Here is an 18,829-nt window from a genome sequence, read left to right on the forward strand (position 1 = left end):
ATGCTGACAGTTTCTGGCCTTGCCCCACCTTGCCAAATATATTTAGGGTTAAAGCTCTCGTCAAATACTACCTCAACATCAAAACCATCTGGACTCATGAGGAATCCCGCAATACTGGTTTGGCACTTAAATAGCATGGAGTCCAAAATATGCTAATCTTTTTTTAAAAAACCAGTCTAACGCTGCTTCCAGGCAAGATGTCCGTTGTGGTGAACTTGCAAAGTGACTGTGAGATCAGTGCTGCTACCCCTGTGCTTATGCCACGTGGGCATCGCATTTTTCACGAAGCACACGACTCCTGAGGGCATGGGTTAAACATTTCCTGACTTATATAATCTCTGGCATCCTTCTAGACAGTTATCATGTCGCTAGCCGGCCCAAACTTGCCAATCCCATTCTCCTGCTTTTGCATAAACTCCACTGGGTTTTGGTGGTCCTCGACATAGCCAACTCCGCTAACAGCCTTGTCTATACGAAATCAGTAAGCTTTCTCCCTTCACATGGGTGGGTTATAGAGTTACGTACAGTAGCCTGCCAATCTGAGGATGTCATCGGGCAGAGTTCGAGCAATCTCGATGGGAGTACTGAGGACTTCATCCTGGTCAAGCCGGTAGTAGTCACGCTGCCTATAGAGACGTTAACTGGGTTCGACATCGTGTAATTTGATTTACTGACGCAAAGCATGCAAAGAGAGTGCGGAGAGCGTCGGGGTCTGATCTATCACACTTGTTCTCTCCCGCGGCGTGATAAGTGGCTATATGGGGCGTCAACTTAAAAATCTCGGTAATCTAGTTAGGTAACCTCGTGGAAGGAACTCACATCCTAGAGTAAACAACGCTGATCCAGGCTCCATCTCTGCATACGTGCATTCTTCTAACTTCGGGATACGATCAGCGCCCCAAAGGTGACTGCCAGGTATAACAGCTGTAGCCTAAGTAGAGCCACTGTCAGTCCGTGAAGTGCAGCAGTGCAATGGACTATCTTACCCCATTTTTGTAGGTGCACTTCGATCCAGCAATCAAACATCCAAAGATCGGAGTGAAGAGAGGGTTGCTCGGGTCTGGACGAGTCTGGTATGCAATTTGATCCTGTACCATATCACCGTTAGATATAAAGTCCTAGATATCGCTTCTAAGGACATACCCTATGAAGAGGCTGGGGCTTGGCCCCCGGTACCAATCGTAAGGCTGCCGTTGAGGCTAGCACGTAGCCACTCTTTTGTGGAACCAATTTATCTCCTGTGTACGATGAGAACTCATCGCTGACCCGAATATCAGTCAAACGGTCTTTGATCAAGCTTTTGTCGACTTACTTTAGATAGTGCGCCATTATGCCCTGCCAAACGGGCAGCCGCATGATCTTGACAATTTGCGCAGGCATCTTAGCCAGCAGTCCCTAGGAACATTAGACTTAGCCAAAGATTCAGTGATGAGTATACTAACGTATACTCGCTGAGACCCTTCGGGAAAGAAATCTTCGCCAAGCTCATCATGGGTCGATGTTGAGGTGTACAGCTTACGGCCCGAAAAATGAGGCTCAACTTGGAGTATGTGTTAGTATCGGCCCCAAAAGTGAAATTTGCCGGTTACTAACTCGCTGCCATAGACTCTTTTAAAAGTTCTGGGGAGAGGAAGTTGGATACAATGACTCCGCCATCTCTGTCGATGACCGAGAAGACCTTCTCAAGAGGCTCCGAGGCGTCTATGGTAACAAGTGAGGGTGCCATTGCTTGGATGTCCGAGTTCGATGATATTATGGGTGGGAAGCTACTCTGTTGATATCTCACCAAGGCTTGTCAAGGCTTGCTTGTTTATAATGTTTTGTATCGTTGTCCGACTCCGGAACATTGGCTCCAGCGATTGGGCTTCTGAAGCCGATTCACGCGATGAACAATGACCAACGCGAATCCTTCTCTCATATGGTAGCGGGTAGTCTCGGTCTTTGATGAGAAGGTCCAAGCGAAAGCATGTTGCCATACCAGCTAAGACCGGGGAATAGGCCCAAGTACCGATCTTATCAGACATGGTTCCCCTCAATTCCATCGTTTGACTTGAGCTGATAAGCCGATGGAAGCTACAGTTCCACGTGAGTTTATCTTGATCGTGTTTGTTTCCCAAAAGGTCCATAGTTGAAAGGCGAAAGAAGGCTAGTGGCTGATAAGTGATTCCCTTCGCTGATCCATTTGCCTCGCAGGGATCTTGACGTAGTTTTGGCTGTGGCAGATAACAAACTCTCGCCTGGACCTTCTCACTGTACCTTAATGATCGTAGAGTGCGGGGGATAGCGTGCGGGGGATTTGGTCCGGTTAAAGATGCATTAACAAGAAGAGTAATAGAGCTAAGCGAGCTATTAGTAGAACCTCTTCTTTCCGTTGTCGCTTCGCGTCCTTGGTTCCGAATTAAATGATTGCCAATCGATGCAACCAACGGATCTAGTGCTTCTTGGTATCCTGAGTGGGTGGGTGTACTGTTGGATACTTGTTATTTGAGATTGCACTCAGAGATGGACTTGACTTGGGGATACGGAACCGAGAACTTGATTAGCCATGTTGATATACACACTTGATCAAGATATATAATCTCAACCTTGTGGCCGTCCTTCTGTTTATATAACTTTCTTTTCCTGTCCCTGTTCTTCATCCGTCACCCCTCGTAGTTGGGCATCCTGATGCCACCATGTATCCCTCGTCCCTCACTCAAGAGACTTCCAAAAAGGGAGGCGATGTTGAGCGAGTCGGTTCAATAGACATTGGAGGAGTCAGTATGGTCAGTAGCCTCATCCTCTATCCATCGTTCTTTTTTTGGAAGTTTCTGACATAGTCGTGATAGACCAAAAGTGGTATTCCGGAGCTTGAAGGTGATGCCTGCTATCTTGCACTCTGTCAATCATCGCCGTTTGAACACTCGGCATATCCAACTGACAGCTTTCGCTGGCTCGATCGGCGCGTACGTGCCTATCATGGCAATTACATGGATCCTATTCAACGCTGCGATGAAGGCCCAAGATATTGACAAGGAAACATTCCTACCTGTCAGATCCCGCTTCCAACCAGACACCGGTTATTGGGCGTTTTGCTGCGCATTCACGTTTCTGTGGTAAGAAGCCTGATCCCTTATCATGCATGATAGAAGTTGCCGAAACTAAGCCCCGTAGGGTTCAAGGATATGCCGTCTTCCTTAGAACCTTAAGGACAAGATTCTTGCAAAGACTTTTTGAGCAAAGAGACGGCAATCGATAGTGCAGGGGCAGCGGATGTCATTCAAATTATACTTGACTATCATCTTCTCTGAGATAGACCAAGCCATATCAATCAAGCTCCAATTATCTCCTTCACAACCTTAGAAACATTGTCAGGCTGGCTAACCGTGGGCACATGTCCGCTGTCGAAACTGTGCGCTGTAACCTCCCTTCCACTTGAAGTCTTGACAGCTTCAATCATGCCACGCTGGAACTGGGGCGGGATAATCTGGTCCTGTTCGCACACGATATAATGCACTTCGACATCATTATATCCAGGATACGTCAGTGGTTCCCGGAAGCTTGGTGTTGAGTGTTCTGGCATCTGCTTTGCCAGCTCAAAAGCTTCGTCGAAAGGTAAGTCAGAGAAGGTATAAGTCGCGTGACCCTTGGGATCAAGAGTCATGTAATCATCCTGCATCCAATATTAGCAACATTTTCTTGAACTGGACGATACAATGCAGAACCTTGAGATCGAGAAAGTCAGGCAGGGCTGATCCAAATGCATCCAAGTTGGAAACACCAGGTTGCAACACGACTGATGCAAGATAGATAATCTTGTCGATTCCTCCTTGCTTTCCCTCAGCCTCGCGAGCCTTTCGCGAAAGCTTGCTGAGACTCTGGGTTCCAGGGATGCCTCCATAGGAATGGGTCATAAGAACGACCTCCTTTCCCTCGTCAAGAAGCTTTGAAACAACATTGGTGATCTCGTCGACGTCGTCGCTCATTGTTGCAGGCCGAAGATTACCCCGCTTGCCAACCGATGGAGTATCGATCACGCGCGAGTCGATGCCATGTCGCTCGAGGCTCTCTGTGAACACACGATAGTGTTTTGATGGTGCAAACGATCCAGGGATGATAACGACAGTTGGGGTTGCCATTGTTGAGTTTGCTTGTGTGGTTGAAAAGATATGAAGAGCAAGTAGTTCGCTGAAAGTTGTGTAAGAAAGCGATCGTGGCCTTTTGTATGCGGTTTGTGCTGTTGGTTGATTGTACGACGTTTGTCATCGGATTGCAATACCCAGCCATCTCCGCGTTTTCGGAGGAGATACGATTTCTTCTGATTGGTAATTTTGGGGAAGCGTTACCTGAATGAGTAAAAGCACCGCGAACCAACACGTTCAGCCATAGATCTTGAGCATGGATCCTGTCAGCCCTAAATTCCTGCGATCTACAGAGCCGAGGCTTGGAGTTGGCCGCATCGGACTAAGAGTCTTAAGATATTGTCCATCGATAAAAGAAATACTTATAGGTTTGGATAGATTATCATAGGTCACAATAACTTGGTAAACTTTGCATGCTCTTTTCTCTGATTGCCCTCTCACCCTGTGTAATCGTTAAACTCCATACGTTGCGGGCGCCCGGACTGGCTGATTTCAAGCTTGGCGGAGTCTGGGGGAATTCCAATCACAAACTCGGCAAGAGTCAATAGAAAGGAACACATCAAAGAACAAATGGGCTTATCTGCAGCGCTGGGCTGAAGAGTCTCGCGGGTAGCTTTGTTTCGCGTACTGAGGCCATTGATGTACAAACGCTGAAAGGAGGCAGTTTCAGAGTTCGGTAGATAGCGGGTGTATCCACTGTCAAAAGCGAAAAGGCCTTGTAACAAAGCCCTTTCACGAACAACTACTCCCCATTGATCGACTCACTTTATTTTTGGCATTCTTAAACGCGTAGCCCTTGGCTTTGTTTTGCTCTGCCTTCTTCCAATTGTTCTATTCTCGTTTCTTTATTCCCCAGCGCTCGCCCCTCCATTGGCTCTGAGGCAGCGCCTAACAAAGGCCCAGTTTCGCTAAGCGCCTGGTCTTAGCGGCTACCAACAAACGATTGGGGCTCAATGAATGGCGCTGGGTCTCTTTGTTAACGGCCTCGTTTCATTGTCGATTGGCTGTTGGTTGCTCAACATGAGAAAGCGCATCAGCGTCTATTGACGATGTTGATCATTGATGCTGTATAAAGATGCGATGGTCTACTTCTGTTGGTTCTGTTATCCAAATCACTATCGTTTTACGACTCATCGTCTATTTATTTCTCTCTTTTTCTACACTGCTGTGCAGTTCAATTTCATTCCTTGGTCATCTATCGTCATCACGCGAAACACGCAAATCATCTTCAACAACACTTTAATACCAATAATCCAACTTCATCATGGGCAAGTTTGACAACGCTATCAAGGCCGGCCAGACCGCCATCGAGCTCGGCAACACTGCTAGATCCTTCGCTGGAGCGACCTCCGAATTCCGCGCCGCTGATAAGAAGGAACTCGGTCGACAGGCCGGTCGTCATGCCTTCAACGAGGGCGCCGAGACCGGAAAGACCATGGGCAAGACTTGGCTCAAGACCTTCGAGGCAGTACCTCGTATGGTCTGTCGAGGTCTTCAGTTCCTTTTCGCTATCATCGCCTGCGGTTTCTACGGCCATCGCGTCGATAAGGCTCAAGACACCGACTACGGCTTCTCACCAGAATGGTACTTCGCTCTCGTCATCGCTGGCCTCTCAGCCACCACCGCTATTCTCTTCGTCGTCCTTACTCCCCTCGGCGCTCTTCCCTTCATCGGCAGCAAGCTCAAGCTCTTCAAGACCTACCGAGCTTTCGCCTGGGACCTCATCCTCTTTATCACTTGGCTCGTCGTCTTCGGAATCTTTGCTGGCATCTTCCTCCATCGAGACAGCGATGACAAGTACAAGGGCGCTAGCACCGGCGCCATGAAGACAGCTGTTTGGATCGATCTCGTCAACTCCATCCTGTGGCTCACCTCCGGTGTTTATGGTTGCATCAAGACTTTCTTGGGTGACAAGGCAGATGAGATGACGGACAAGGTTGGGCAGAAGCTATTCACCAAGAAGCAGAAGCCAGCTAAGGAGGCTGGCTATGCCGAAAGTGTCTGAACACGGGCAAAAAAGTTGTATCGGGGTTTTCTTGTTTTTATTACGCATTTTCTTATGTCAGAGCCGGCGTTCTTCGCATCTTTTACGTTTAGAATAGATCTATCTCTGTCTCCCGATGAATACCTACAAAATCTCAGGTACTAGTGCTATGTGCCGAACAAATACTATCCTCTTGAACCATGATTACAAGCATCCGAGGGTTCACCGCTTCCATGGCGACTCAATCTTAACCTTTGTCTATTTCCCGAGTCAACTTGTTTCAGGAATGCCATAGTTACAACGGCGGAGACTTACGAGCGGTGCAGAAGCGGGAGTTTGCTTCAGCCCAGTTATTACAGTCCTCCTTTGAGCAGCGCATGGATCCTGCAATCTGCCCATCTCTTGTAGTATGAGTGTTTACTGGGGTCTCATCAATCTTCGCAGCCAACATCGTGATATAAAATGTTCTAAGTGTGCTAGAGTTTGGATGATTGAATATTCTTGAAGAGTTAGTGCCTGAGATACTTGAGTCAACGAGGACAAGAAACATAAATGGGCGAGAAGTTTAAACGTACTTTTATATTCCCTTTTCGCATCCTGCGACATCACGGTAAATTCACGTCAGCTTCGAACCGATATAGCTCACGTAGTTGAATTAGTCAATAACATCCTAGTCTTTTCCTTTCTCATGATAACAAGATCAGACGGTCTGCAATTGTTCACGATGCAGAAGACAAAGAATGGAATGCAAAGGATAACATGCTGTGTTGAGTCTCTCAACATCCACCCTTGGCCAGAGTCTGCCCTGGTTCATTCATGCTTCTTGCATATTATGGCTGCCTTTTCGAGAGCTGATATTCACATCAGAATTTTGCCGAACGCTTCACCAAGCCCACACTCAACCAGCCACGCTTCTAGTGCCTTCATATCACCACGGTTTCCCCTCGCACCCCTCTTCTCAATCATATCCGTGATCTCCTGCATATCCGAAAAAACACGCTTCAGATCCACCGCTTCCTCTCGATATCTCTCGCTGACCTAGTCTCACTGTCAGCCTTCCCCATGCCCATTCGCATGCTTGACGTACCTTTTTGTGATGCGCTGGGATATCACCCCAGCTTTCTGTCTTGATGAATTTCATGAAGTCGTCAACCGCAACTGATCCCCCTTCCAGACACAGGATACCTGGCTTGCCAGCTAGGAGAAAGCCAGTGAGTCCGTAGGTCGGCGCATAGTTGACGAAATCATCTCGCTTTGCCCTTGTGCTGATAGAAGGGAAGTAGAACCAGACTCGGACTAATGATGCGTCTGCTATTGGGGGATTTGCAATTTCCGCTTGCTTTAAACTTGAGATATGCTCAGAGGCGGCCTCCTTGACATGCTCGATGACTGAAAGGATATCCTCTTCAGGAATCTCAGTGTTCAACTTTGCAACATCTCCTTTGCTCATCCAATCCGGCTGTTGTATCCTGGTCCTTATTGGCGGCGGTTCTGTTAGTTCATCTAGTTTTTGACACTTCAAAGGCACTGTCAATGTGAGCTGTAGAGTTCTTGTTGAAGAATCTTCCTCTTCAACATCGACCCTGAGCTGGAGATTTATGACTGTCTCTGAGAACTTTGGTGTGGCTTCCCCGTCATTTTCACACCAGTCCCTCAGCCTGCCAATCAAGTCAGACGCCGTAGAGTCCATGGCAATCGCATCATCCGACGCATACATCGCCATGAGGAGGTCAATTTGACCTAATTGGAGCTCCATGAGCTCTTTCGGCAAGGCATTTTGGGACCCCTCATCAGAAGACATGACGACTATAACAGTCTCTCAGCAGCCTGTGAGATCAACAAGAGGACAATACCAATTTAGTGTCGCCGAAATAACAACCACTTTACGCGTGATTTGTAGAAATTGTTACGCGGCTGGAGAAAATTCACCAATCACGTGAGGAACAGATGTCCGACACCGCTGTCGTTATCTTATCTCGAATTTCTTATCTTATCATATCTGGGATCAGCTACCCTGGGCCGAGTGCAGCGACTGCAACAAGAATGGAATTGGCTAAGAGCATTGTGAAGAGGTATAGTATCTTGGACGCCTCTGTGAGACCAAGAAGTTTTCATTTTTCTTTCGTTCCTTCTGTTCGGCTTGTTCCGCCCCTCCGCATTTACCTACGCCCATTCATCAGCATAAAATAAATAATGGTCATCCGTATTCCAACATCGAAATTATTCTCAGCATGGCGAACTTGACATGCTAATGATATTTCATTGGACGTAGGCTCTCAAGTCATGTTGATCATTTCCCAAATGACTGCAGCTGCGCATCATGTCGTCCGTTAGTGACGTCTTGCGTAAACATTAAAATGGCCGTGTTCGCTGCTTGAATGACGCGGAGATGATGGGCCATCGAGCTAGCAAGCACTACAAATAGTGTAAGCTCTGAAAGCCAGACAGTGCTCTTCATATCAGTCAACTACTCAACAGATATCAACTCAATCGCAGCTCATCAATATCAATATGTCTCAATCAAACGTCGGATACCCTTCTTCGTATGAAGGCGGAGATCAGCGCCACTATAGCCGGGAGGAAGTTCGTGAGGAGGGCCGCACGCACCCCAACGTCAACCCCGAGGGCTACCGTAAGTTCTTCAAACCGTTCAATCATTTCCTTATCTAAATGGTTGTAGTACACAAAGAGGGAATTATGAATGAGCTTCAAGAGGCCGACGTAAGTTCTCAATTTCAAGCATAAGGTCAGTGGCTAAGCTTCATAGACCAATAGAATAATTGCAGACCGTATGAAGCACGAACCAGGCTTCGCAGTAAGTATTACCAGAGTACTTACTACTCAGGTGCCACACAAACATCTAACTGCTTGCCCAGGCCACCATGCACGGCAACAAGCCCTCTCGCGGTGCCGAAATCGACGCTGAGCTCGCACGAGAAGATGCAGAGCAGCTTGAAAAGAAGAAGAGCAAGACCGACAGCATGCCTGGAAAGAAGATGGAACACAACACCAGCAAGAGCGAGTGGAAGCAGCAGATGGATCAGGAGGAGGAGGAGGCTCGCGCTAAGCATAGCAGCCGTTGAACGAACAATCATGAAGGTCAGGGTATGGGGTGTGTTACTCGTAAGACAAATAGCAGTCAAGAGTAGAACCCGATGGATCTCAAAGGATTAAATGATATATGACATGCTTCCAAAAAGTACACTCCATCGAGTGAAATAAACAGTCAACCGGTAACATCAACGTGACTTGGAGATCAAACCCGGGCGCCTGAGATAGCCACTACGATGTCGATGTCGTGTATCATTCAGCTCGCGGTGCAAAGGGTGACTGCTAAAGCGTAGGTTTCGAGAAGGGTGACTTGTGATTAAAGTCAGATATCATAAAGTTGGACGATAAGTGAGCAAGAAACTTCACTATCAACAATAGCACCCCAGTCAGAAGGAGTATCACCATTTCCATAGTTCAAGTGTCAGGTATTTACATTTTATTGGTTTTATTCGGCCGTGAAGGTATTAGGCTCATACAGTCGTAATCGAACAATTAAAAGTACACGAGTTTATGACTCGCCGTCCAATCTTCTTCAAATCATCCCCAGATGTGGATTCTTGCCACTTATTACTCCATTAAACCATCTCCTCGCCACGAGCACCAGTGCCGACAGGTCGTCGGGGAATAGAACCGTTGTTGTATCCGCTGCCATGCATGTGCTCAGATCCATCACTCTTCAGGCCGTGGCCGTGTCCATATCCGAGAGAGCTACCACCGTGAGATCCCCAGCCAACCTTGCGAGTGAAGACGGCGTCAACGAGCTCAGCATCACCCATGGAGTAGTTGAAAGGAGCACCTCGGTTAAGGGGGATGTGGTTGAAGCGCCAGTCCCAGACAGCGGCGTAGGTCATTCGGTAAGCGGAGAAAGCAAAGATGGTTCCAATGATGGCGCCAGCAAGGACATCGTGGAAGTGGTGATACTTGTCGATAGTGAGAGCTCCACCGATGAGAACGGCACCGAGAAGAGGGGCGTAGGTGACGATGAGCTTCCACATGGAAGGATGGTAGTTGGAGAAGACCTTAAGCTTAGCGTTGAGGTAAAGGTAGAGGTAGACGAAGCCAGCAAAGGCAGCAGTGGTGTGACCACTGGGCATGGACTCAAGAGCATCGTTGATCTCGCTCTTGTCGCCAGTGCAAATATCGGGAGTGTAGTAAAGCTGAAGATATCCCTTGTTGTTGTATCCTCCCATGGTGCGAGCGCGAGCCATGTCGGGCTTGCAGACCTCAAGGAAATGAGGTCGGAATCCACCGATGAGCCACTTGACAAAGACCTGGAAGACGGCGGCGGTGATGAGGGAGTAGAGAAGACCGATGACAGCGTTGTTGACATCCCAGAATGAGCGGATGCGGATCTGCATCACCAGGAAGACGAAGATGGGAACAAGAGCAGCCAACAAGGCAGCGGCCCAGATGGGAATGATCTCGCCTCGGAGAGGGTATCCGTACTCGGGCCAGACAATCTCGCCGTCGGAAAAGGTAACGGGGAATGATCGAGCGGGTGCAGGCTTAGCAAAGTAAACCTAGAATATTGTTAGATTGATAATTGAGTTTGAAGCAGTCAATACTTACACCAAGACCGATAGCGCCCATACAGGCCATGGTGACGATGTCAAGCCATGTGCCCTTGAGCCACTGTCCGAAAGTAGGGCGTCGCGACATGGGGAGAGGGTCGTGAACCGCCTTTTGGTGATGGCGAGTCTTTGTGCCAGGCGAAGCCCGGTGAGGGGACTTTTCTCGACGGAAGAAGGGCATGTTGGCGATTTGGTGATGCTAGATAATGGTGTTGAAGGAAAAGCCGACCACGGATTGAGTGGCTCTGCACCCAAAATTAATAGGTACTGAAAGAACTTTGCTGGCTCTTGTCCTGCCGTTCACAAACAATTGAGGCTGCTTGCCCTTCTATAAATCCGTGGAGAGGGCCTGTGACACGCGACATCGCGATTCATGCTGTTGACGTCACTAACGTCATTCAACGGTTTCACACCAGCACCAATAACACAGCAACAGCGCTGCCCTGTAGGCACCTTTCACAGCATGCAACCTCATTTCGCTACGTAAAGCCACAGTCGACGTCATTGCTCAAAATCCTTTTTTCCAGGAAAAAGTGAGCCTTGGACGGCAGACTCATGCCGAGCGGGCTTGCAGGCGGCAGTTTCGTGCCGGACGGCCAATCATAGCCTTGGCAGGTGGACAAGGGATGTGTCTTGGCTTGGGACAAGTGTGGCTTGATTTTGACGATCTGTGTTGTTTTGGCTAATAACACGGGAATGAGCATCGATCGATGCTTGGCCAAGGCTTTTGAAACCTGCTAATTTGTGCTGATGATTCAGTGGTTAGCTCATTGTTGTACCAGAGCACAATTCCGTGATGCTCTGTCTGGACAAAGATTACAGAGTTTCATTGATGAGCAGGTAGACTGATGACAGGTTGAAAGGCAGATAACTCTGTCATTGGCCTAGGCTTTACGCTGCACTAAAGCATTAGCTCTAAGACGTTAAAATATCCATAATTCAGTTAAACTTTAGAGCTGTAAATAACCTTGAAGCCCAAACAGTCGAGGTGCCAGGGGATGGTGGCTGGTGCTGTGGCTGACCACCTGTCAGATCTCATTAGTCCAACAACGAAGCTGTCCCAAAAACAAGATTTCAGCAATCGCTCAACCAGTCCTCGTTGTATTTTCCGCCAAGTCGGGATCGACTGAATGACAAGAACGTTTTAGGCAAATCGGCGATTTACTACGTTGCAAGTAACGATATGATCGAGTTCAAGCTATATTTCGGAAGCTTATGCGAAAATCATTCTTGGTGTCCAAGTCGATAAGGGCTGAAGTCTCGGCATACGACGAGAGCCCCATCATGGCACCACAAAAATGCCGAGCACTAGGCGAATCACGAGTTGATCGATTGCGACCTTCTCGATTTTGACGCCATGATGCAATAATTGACGCGCGTCGGAATCCTCTCGTGAGTTCGACATAACAAGAACAAGATCTGTGAAGAAAACTTGAAAGAGCCACTTGACCGAGACGTACTCTACTTAGAGAACAGAAAGCACGTTCAAGTATCACGCAGTAAGGTATGTCCACTCAGACATGAAGTAACATTTATTGAAAATAGAATAGAATACATGTTCAGTCGAATTACATGCCAATAGTTTCAATCAATGTCCAAAAGTCACTACCCATTACCCGCTTCTTCACGCTTTGATCGCAAACATTCATCGTGAATCATCGCAATAAGGCACCCATACCACCTACGACCAGATTAATCAAACCCCTTTAAGGCTTCTTGCACTGTCCAGCCTGGATGTTAGCAGGGTTCTCGCAAGTGTTGCACTTGATGACATTGCCAGCTCCCTTGCCCAAGCTCAGGATATCGTTATCGTTGTTCTTCAGGGTGTTTCGAATGACAATGTTATGATTGGCCTTGGGAGCTTTACCGCCGAGGGTAATGCAAGCAAGAGAAAGGGGCTGTTCGGGAGTAGCAATACAAGTATCATCGTAGATGAGAATACCGACTCCTGAAGAGCCAGTGCCACGCTGTCCCTCGATGGTGTTGTCGCGAACAAGAGTTCCGACAGCGCTGTCGAGCATGATGCCATACGAGGTCTTGCCGCACGCAGGAGGAGTTGGCCCAACGTAGTTGTGCACAATCTTGGCATCCTTCACACCAGGGTCGACGACGATACCTATGCAGTTGTCATGAAGAGTGTTGTACCCAATAAATGCGCCATTGGTCTGAACGCAGACACCAATGAGGTGCGCAGAGACGTCGTTCTTCACGGTATGCACATCGGACAGATTGTCCTGGCAGATACCGATGAAGCCGCCAGCAGTGGTAGTGACGACGTTCTCACGGAAGACAGTGTTGACGGAACCAAGGGTGAGAGCACCATAAGCAGGAGCATCAGTGAGTTTGTTCTTGGTGATGCGAGTATTCTTGGCACCGATGATGGCGATGTTGATGCCAGAGAAACCTTCAACGCTGAAGCCAGTGACCGAAACTCCCTTGACAAACCGCTTGACAGAGGTGACTCGCTTGTGCTCAGTCTTGTACTCGGTTGTCTGGACCTTGTAGCCAGTGATGCAGATACCAGCCTGGAGCTCATTCTTCTTCTCATCCTGGGTGAGACCAGTGCATGCATTGCGCTTGTATTTCTTAGGCTTGGTGAGGCGGACGATGCCATGGGCTTCAAGCTGAATGCCATCCTTATCAATGACGAGTTGCTCAGGGTATTCACCAGCCTCAACGATGATGCGATCACCGGGAGAGGCCCTCTTGATGGCGTCTTGGATCTTCTTGCCGGACTTGACGTAGATAGTGCGACCATATCCGTAGTAGTTCTTTGTGTCGGATGGAGAAGAGTACTTGTACTTGTCGGGGATAGCGCAGCAGTGCTGATCCTTCCAGTTGCACTTCCCGTTTCGGCCTGTAAGAGTCAGTAACAATGTTGGAGGATTCAGATGATGTACTAACGCATGAGTCCACCAGAGGTATCGTGCTCTGAGAAGGGCGAGGCAGCGGCAAGGCCAACGAGGCCTGCAAAGGTGAGGCTAAACTTCATGATGGGTAGTAAACGATTGTCTTAGTTTGCGAACTGGATTATGTGGCTAAGATCTGTGGCATCGACAGACCTTATATACCACCGACACCCAACATCAAAACCATCAAGCCATCGGTCCCGAGAAAAGGGATCAAGGCTGAGGTCTCGCCCTCAGATGCAGCCACTCAAGCTAGTATTCGCTTGCTTCTACCTGAAACAGCAAGAGCTATAGTTGAGGTGGCAGCAGGACGCAAACACGGCGTCGAATAGTCGTCAAGCCACCTCGATATGGTGTAGGGTGTGAGGCGCTGATAGGTGCTTACTGTAGGAGGGAATGCTTTAACGTTGGCGAGAAGGCGTCGCTATTGGTCTTCTTTTGAAAAAAAGAAAACACCATCAAATCATCGTCATCGACATGTTTGTCTGCATTTAAGAGTCTAAGTGCTCCAGCTTGAGCAAGGATGGTAGGACTTCTGCAATGAGACTGCAGCGAAAGCCTAAAGCGGCGGCTTCTCACAAGAGAAGTAGGAACACCCAAAGCTTTCAACAACATAAAATTTAATGACTACAGATATCAAGATTGATCTGTGCGAGAATGTCACCCAAATGAACCCCTCAGTCCTTCTCATCATCGCAACGACCAAGGACGCCACAGCGTCCCTTCAATGACACCATACTCGCAGCCACGAAGATCCGGCATCGCGAGGACCCGACGACATTCTTGAGGGGAAAGGGCAAAACGGAATATGCCGTTGTGTGGCTTCGCCCTGTGCCTGAAGTAGGGCGCCAACTACGAAACTATAATTCAGCCGCAAGGGCTCGATCCCCTCGGACGAAACGGTCTGACAGGGGTAGTGCATTAATCTCCGTTCTAAAGCGGAGATCAACCAGCAGAAGTTGAGATCGATAGTACCGTAGATCCGGGACTATTACCCCATACTTTTGTTTTATGGTGCATCGTTTGGAAACTTGTTTCTCCCTGACGATCTGTCTTACCCTGCTGGACACTTTCTACCTCGACCACGACCACCATCTTGGAAAATGCTCAGGCTTGTTGATTTGAGACCGTCCACAGGGCTGAAAAGGCTCCCAATAAGCTGAAAGCTAGTGGCATCCCCGACAAGTCCATCCTGCTTTGAGTTGGCTCCCCACGACGTGGACGAACCCAAGGCCCTGGAAATGAAGCTGGTGGCTTGGGCTGGATCGCCCAGTTTGATTCTGGGCCTTTTCAGCCTAGCGATCATCGAATGCCAAGGCCACGTTCCTGCGCTACTGAACTCAGAAATCGATGTAAAGAAGCCCTAATGAGGGGTCATGGGACCAACTGCTGGCTCGCAGCGACAGCTATTTTGCCTCCTCGGTTGGGATTGCTGTTTGCTCCCAACTTTGACCAGCCTTGGGCATCTACTACTGTGTGGTCAGTGTCCTTGCTCATGATGTCGCTGATCTTGGTGGATGCTGTTGCGCGTCTGTTGTAACAGTCTGCCTCCGTCGGTGGATTTGTCAGTAATTAGGTATGGTAAATCCGCACATGAGGTCTTAGAACAATTTCTTTTACCCCAAAGGTCAAGACCCTCGAAGTGATGGAGTAACACCAACCTCATCACCAACGCCAATCAGTTCCCAAGCCTCATGTTCGAGGTTCCGCCCCGCAATCTTCCCCGCACTTCTGAAGATGACGATGCAGTCTCTAGATCCCCTCAACTCTCATCATATCGTAAGCAAGGCATCGATATAGCATTGTTTTAAATCCCAAAAGCCCTGTCATCATGGCCACCACTGCTGCTTCTCTGAGCTCCTATGGAGTTGAACCGGCTGTTCCCACTCCCCACTGCCATCAACGCCGGCCCTCTCTTAGACACCTCAGTTCATGCACTTAGCTCCAGTTCCGCCATCTTCTCCTTTGAGCCTCATGTCAAAGCACCCTTTGATGCCATTTGGCGTCTATTTGATCATCCTCGAGCCAATGCTGAGGATGCCTCATCTCTCAATGCTGCGTATCCCAAGCGGGGCATCTTCAAGATAGCTGCGATGAACAATGCTACTTCCGACCAGAAGTTCACCATTGATCTTTCGCCTGCCCGTAATGGTCGTATTCCGGAGGCCTTGCGCGAGAAACTGGCCGGTGATGGATTCAACGAGGTCCTGGACTTCTTTCAAGACGTCAACAGCACCTATGTCGCCCAAATCAGGTCAATTATGCATGAGTTCATCGGCGCTGATCTCAGTCAAGTCCACAAGACTGGCAATCTCAACTACCGTCTATGCGACTACAACACGGATACTGCCGACCCGACGAGTGATGACGGATGCGGCGCCCATACAGACTATGGAACCTTCACCATCATCTTCCAAGACGGAACGTCAGGGCTCGAAATTGAACACGCCGAGCAGCCTGGCCTTTGGGTTCCTGTTCCCGGCGATGCAACGGTTGTCCTTGCCGGTTGGTGCGCTGGGATCCTTAGTGAAGGCAACATCCGAGCAACCCGTCATCGAGTTAGGAGAACGCCTGGTGTTCGAAGACTCAGCGCCGTTCTCTTTGTTGCCCCAGATGTTGAGGCCACTCTTCGACCTCTCGAAGATGTCAAAGTTGTTCGTCCGTTCACTAAGAATGTCACGAATGGGCAGTCAGATGTTGGGGAGTTCAAAGAGGTCATGAGCAAGAAGTGGAGACGTCGTGAGGGCAATGAGAAGTCGGACGACGGAAATGACATGGAAACACAGGACAGTGAAATTGAAAGATTCATCTGGGCTTGATTGAATAAGTATGAGCTCCGGTGAATCTGATTGGATCGCGAGTATCAATTAGACAATTCTACCCGATGAATCCACCTCACGGCAAGACCGAGATCGCCGCACTCTTACATAGAGCTTACAGGGATAACAAAGACGAACAATTCTTTCATAATACTCAATTTCACAATTCAAATTGCATAACATGAGTTGACCGTTTTATGTCTTCTTCGTTGGGTAGTATCACTGCAAATCTCTAGCTCTGATAGGTTAGTCCCCGAGCGGTTCCTGGTTTTAGTCGACGTCGAACCGGCTTCTCCTCACCAACATCCTCACGTGTCAAACATCTGCCTCGGCATTGACATATTCAACTTCCTCAACCGGTATAAACAAATTCCCTCAAATCTGACAGATCAATTGCTCTCGTTCTAGGTTGGTATTACTCGACAACTCATGGTAAAATTAAAATCTCTGCTAAAATGGCCTCCCCAGAAAGGTAATTATGTCGTCGCGCGTCTATCACTCATTTCATTACTCGTCCCTCATTTCCCAATTAACCTCGTAGTTTGCTGTACTTGCTTATAGCCCTTGCAAAACTGTCGTCGATGCCTTGCACCAGTGCTTTTGCGTTTCCTTGGAGGTCTTTGGGGACCTTGGATATGACTGCTTCCGAAAAGTCCTGGCTGAGGGCGCGCTGTAGGTTCAGGTTGAGGAGGATGACAGGGCTGACTTGTAGTCTGTCAAAGTTGGGTTTGGCGGCAATGATGGTGTTGATGGTGAGCTCGACGTCGGCGCTGAGCTCAGATGTAGCCTTTGCGACTTGGAGGGTTTCCTCGAGAGATAGAGGCTCAGACTCGCGAGCGATCACAAAGCCCTTGTGGATCTCGGTGAGGAGCAGTGTTGACTTTGTAGTAATTGGCAGAGCACCGAGAAGGGTCTGAGGCCACGTCGCTACAGTCTTGTTGAGAGCAAGCGTGGCATTGGAGATGTTATCAATGGCCGTCGAGATAGAATCTCCAGATGCGAAGGCAGAGCCAGCGAGGGCAATCAGGGGGAGAAGGCTGAGACGCATATTGTCTGAGAGCTTGATACAACGAGTAATCGATTGGTCAATTGGACTGCAAGATCTGCCAAGGAGAAACTCTTCGTGTCTCAAGAGCTACCCCGTCTTTAAGTACTGTCCATACCGACACTTCACATGCAAGTTTGGTTTTTCTCTGCTGTGCCTTTCGGAAGGCTGCGATGGTGGCCTCGTGTAATCCCAACCTGTATCCCCGCATCTATCCTCAAAAAGGAACTCAGCCCCGTGTTGTCGACGACCAACGTCCATGAGCCCATATCCCCATGGGGTAATCTCTTGGTAGTTCGCGGGCTTTTTGTCTAAGTGGCTGATCTTAACTTGGCAATCTACGATATTATGTGGGGAGAAATATCAGCGTTGCAAGGATTGCGGCATCTTTGGCCGCGGCTGTCACGGTGAAAAACATGCGATGGAGTTGCATGTGTGCGGGTTAGGGCTGTGACGAAATCTGAATTGAGGGATTATGACGACTAATGTGACGAAATGGGTTGGTTACATTGGCTGAAGGATTCGCTGGAGCAAGGGTTCAGCGGCGATGTTGCTCAACCAACTTCTGCAGCCATGGGAACTTGGGCCCGATGAAGCAATTGCCCGCGAAATTAAGCAATTGATTAAGTTGAATGTGGTGTTGCATCCCGATGGTGTGCTTCTTGATCATGCGTGAGAGAAGACGGGTTCTATACCGCATTGCTTATAACTTGATGGTTGACTTATGCTTATTATGCAGGGACTACCGGTGACTAACCCAGACTCTATCTGCATCTCTCAGCTGACACTGGACACTCTCTGATATTATGTGAGGGGAAGTCGTAGAGGTGAGTTGGCTCTGTTCCTTTGAAGATTCAGAATACCGAGGGAAGTGATATCAACTTCTAGACTATTAGCAGTCAGAAGTCGTTGACCTCGTTGGAAGTCTGTTTCGGCTTTGCAGAACCCTATGTGTCCATGTGGAGTTGAACATCCAGGTCTAAATTAAGAATTCTGGTGGTACCCATAGTGATTCTCTTTTATGCAAGATGGAGATCTTCCGTTGCATCCTGTGGCACATAACATCTGCCTTCCGTATTTGGGACGTCACGACTCGTGTCTTTCATATCAGCCTGTAATCTTCAATGTCAGACTTTTATCTCGAGTTTCTGATTTTGAACTCTACAAACGGTTCGTTGAAAAGGCTGGTAACAGTCAATGCGATTTATAAGGCACGAAGTATAGAAAGAATGATGTAGACGGATTCTCTCTTTGCTAAGCCAGCAAGCCCAGTCAACTCACATGATGCACAATCAATCTAAAAGTCGAGAGGATTGATCATCCGTAAGA

The 18,829-nt window shown here is 48.5% G+C and overlaps 9 protein-coding genes across 9 annotated transcripts; 3 read left to right on the forward strand and 6 right to left on the reverse strand.

Moving 5' to 3' along the window:
• Nucleotides 1–349: 349 nt before the first annotated feature.
• FOBCDRAFT_150434 (uncharacterized protein) lies at nt 350–1,726 on the reverse strand (the record flags this gene model as incomplete). Its single annotated transcript, XM_031193664.2, has 9 exons — nt 350–468; nt 526–626; nt 676–754; nt 820–931; nt 987–1,088; nt 1,144–1,261; nt 1,313–1,395; nt 1,443–1,540; nt 1,594–1,726. 9 exons carry the CDS (start codon nt 1,724–1,726, stop codon nt 350–352), a joined length of 945 nt encoding a protein of 314 aa, XP_031030285.2.
• Nucleotides 1,727–3,310: 1,584 nt separating this feature from the next.
• On the reverse strand, nt 3,311–4,118 carry FOBCDRAFT_193409 (Alpha/beta hydrolase fold-1; the record flags this gene model as incomplete). The annotated part of the gene is made up of 2 exons (XM_031193665.2): nt 3,311–3,652; nt 3,705–4,118. 2 exons carry the CDS (start codon nt 4,116–4,118, stop codon nt 3,311–3,313), a joined length of 756 nt encoding a protein of 251 aa, XP_031030286.2.
• A 1,159-nt stretch (nt 4,119–5,277) lies between these two features.
• FOBCDRAFT_193410 (uncharacterized protein) lies at nt 5,278–6,126 on the forward strand (the record flags this gene model as incomplete). The annotated part of the gene is made up of 1 exon (XM_031193666.3): nt 5,278–6,126. The coding sequence occupies exon 1, from the start codon at nt 5,386–5,388 to the stop codon at nt 6,124–6,126; it is 741 nt and encodes a 246-aa protein (XP_031030287.2). The 5' UTR covers nt 5,278–5,385.
• Nucleotides 6,127–6,731: 605 nt separating this feature from the next.
• On the reverse strand, nt 6,732–8,005 carry FOBCDRAFT_193413 (ubiquitin-conjugating enzyme/RWD-like protein). Its single transcript, XM_031193668.3, has 2 exons — nt 7,193–8,005; nt 6,732–7,143 (listed from the first exon to the last, which is right to left on the reverse strand). The coding sequence occupies exons 1-2, from the start codon at nt 7,904–7,906 to the stop codon at nt 6,964–6,966; spliced, it is 894 nt and encodes a 297-aa protein (XP_031030289.2). The 5' UTR covers nt 7,907–8,005; the 3' UTR covers nt 6,732–6,963.
• A 499-nt stretch (nt 8,006–8,504) lies between these two features.
• FOBCDRAFT_234429 (uncharacterized protein) lies at nt 8,505–9,315 on the forward strand. The gene is made up of 4 exons (XM_031193669.3): nt 8,505–8,737; nt 8,786–8,826; nt 8,873–8,920; nt 8,982–9,315. Exons 1-4 carry the CDS (start codon nt 8,617–8,619, stop codon nt 9,186–9,188), a joined length of 417 nt encoding a protein of 138 aa, XP_031030290.2. The 5' UTR covers nt 8,505–8,616; the 3' UTR covers nt 9,189–9,315.
• Nucleotides 9,316–9,569: 254 nt separating this feature from the next.
• FOBCDRAFT_193416 (phosphatidic acid phosphatase type 2/haloperoxidase) lies at nt 9,570–11,208 on the reverse strand. The gene is made up of 2 exons (XM_031193671.3): nt 10,726–11,208; nt 9,570–10,676 (listed from the first exon to the last, which is right to left on the reverse strand). The coding sequence occupies exons 1-2, from the start codon at nt 10,906–10,908 to the stop codon at nt 9,732–9,734; spliced, it is 1,128 nt and encodes a 375-aa protein (XP_031030292.2). The 5' UTR covers nt 10,909–11,208; the 3' UTR covers nt 9,570–9,731.
• A 1,019-nt stretch (nt 11,209–12,227) lies between these two features.
• On the reverse strand, nt 12,228–13,744 carry FOBCDRAFT_254576 (pectin lyase fold/virulence factor). The gene is made up of 2 exons (XM_031193672.3): nt 13,632–13,744; nt 12,228–13,584 (listed from the first exon to the last, which is right to left on the reverse strand). Exons 1-2 carry the CDS (start codon nt 13,717–13,719, stop codon nt 12,434–12,436), a joined length of 1,239 nt encoding a protein of 412 aa, XP_031030293.2. The 5' UTR covers nt 13,720–13,744; the 3' UTR covers nt 12,228–12,433.
• A 1,643-nt stretch (nt 13,745–15,387) lies between these two features.
• Nucleotides 15,388–16,459, forward strand: FOBCDRAFT_254577 (uncharacterized protein; the record flags this gene model as incomplete). The annotated part of the gene is made up of 2 exons (XM_059611131.1): nt 15,388–16,391; nt 16,423–16,459. Exons 1-2 carry the CDS (start codon nt 15,499–15,501, stop codon nt 16,457–16,459), a joined length of 930 nt encoding a protein of 309 aa, XP_059466396.1. The 5' UTR covers nt 15,388–15,498.
• A 204-nt stretch (nt 16,460–16,663) lies between these two features.
• On the reverse strand, nt 16,664–17,555 carry FOBCDRAFT_234433 (hydrophobic surface binding protein A-domain-containing protein). The gene has a single exon (XM_054707837.2). The coding sequence runs from the start codon at nt 17,501–17,503 to the stop codon at nt 16,985–16,987; it is 519 nt and encodes a 172-aa protein (XP_054563812.1). The 5' UTR covers nt 17,504–17,555; the 3' UTR covers nt 16,664–16,984.
• Nucleotides 17,556–18,829: the final 1,274 nt, after the last annotated feature.

Source organism: Fusarium oxysporum, chromosome XII (assembly GCF_013085055.1).
Source record: "Fusarium oxysporum Fo47 chromosome XII, complete sequence".
Taxonomy (NCBI): Eukaryota; Fungi; Ascomycota; class Sordariomycetes; order Hypocreales; family Nectriaceae; genus Fusarium; species Fusarium oxysporum.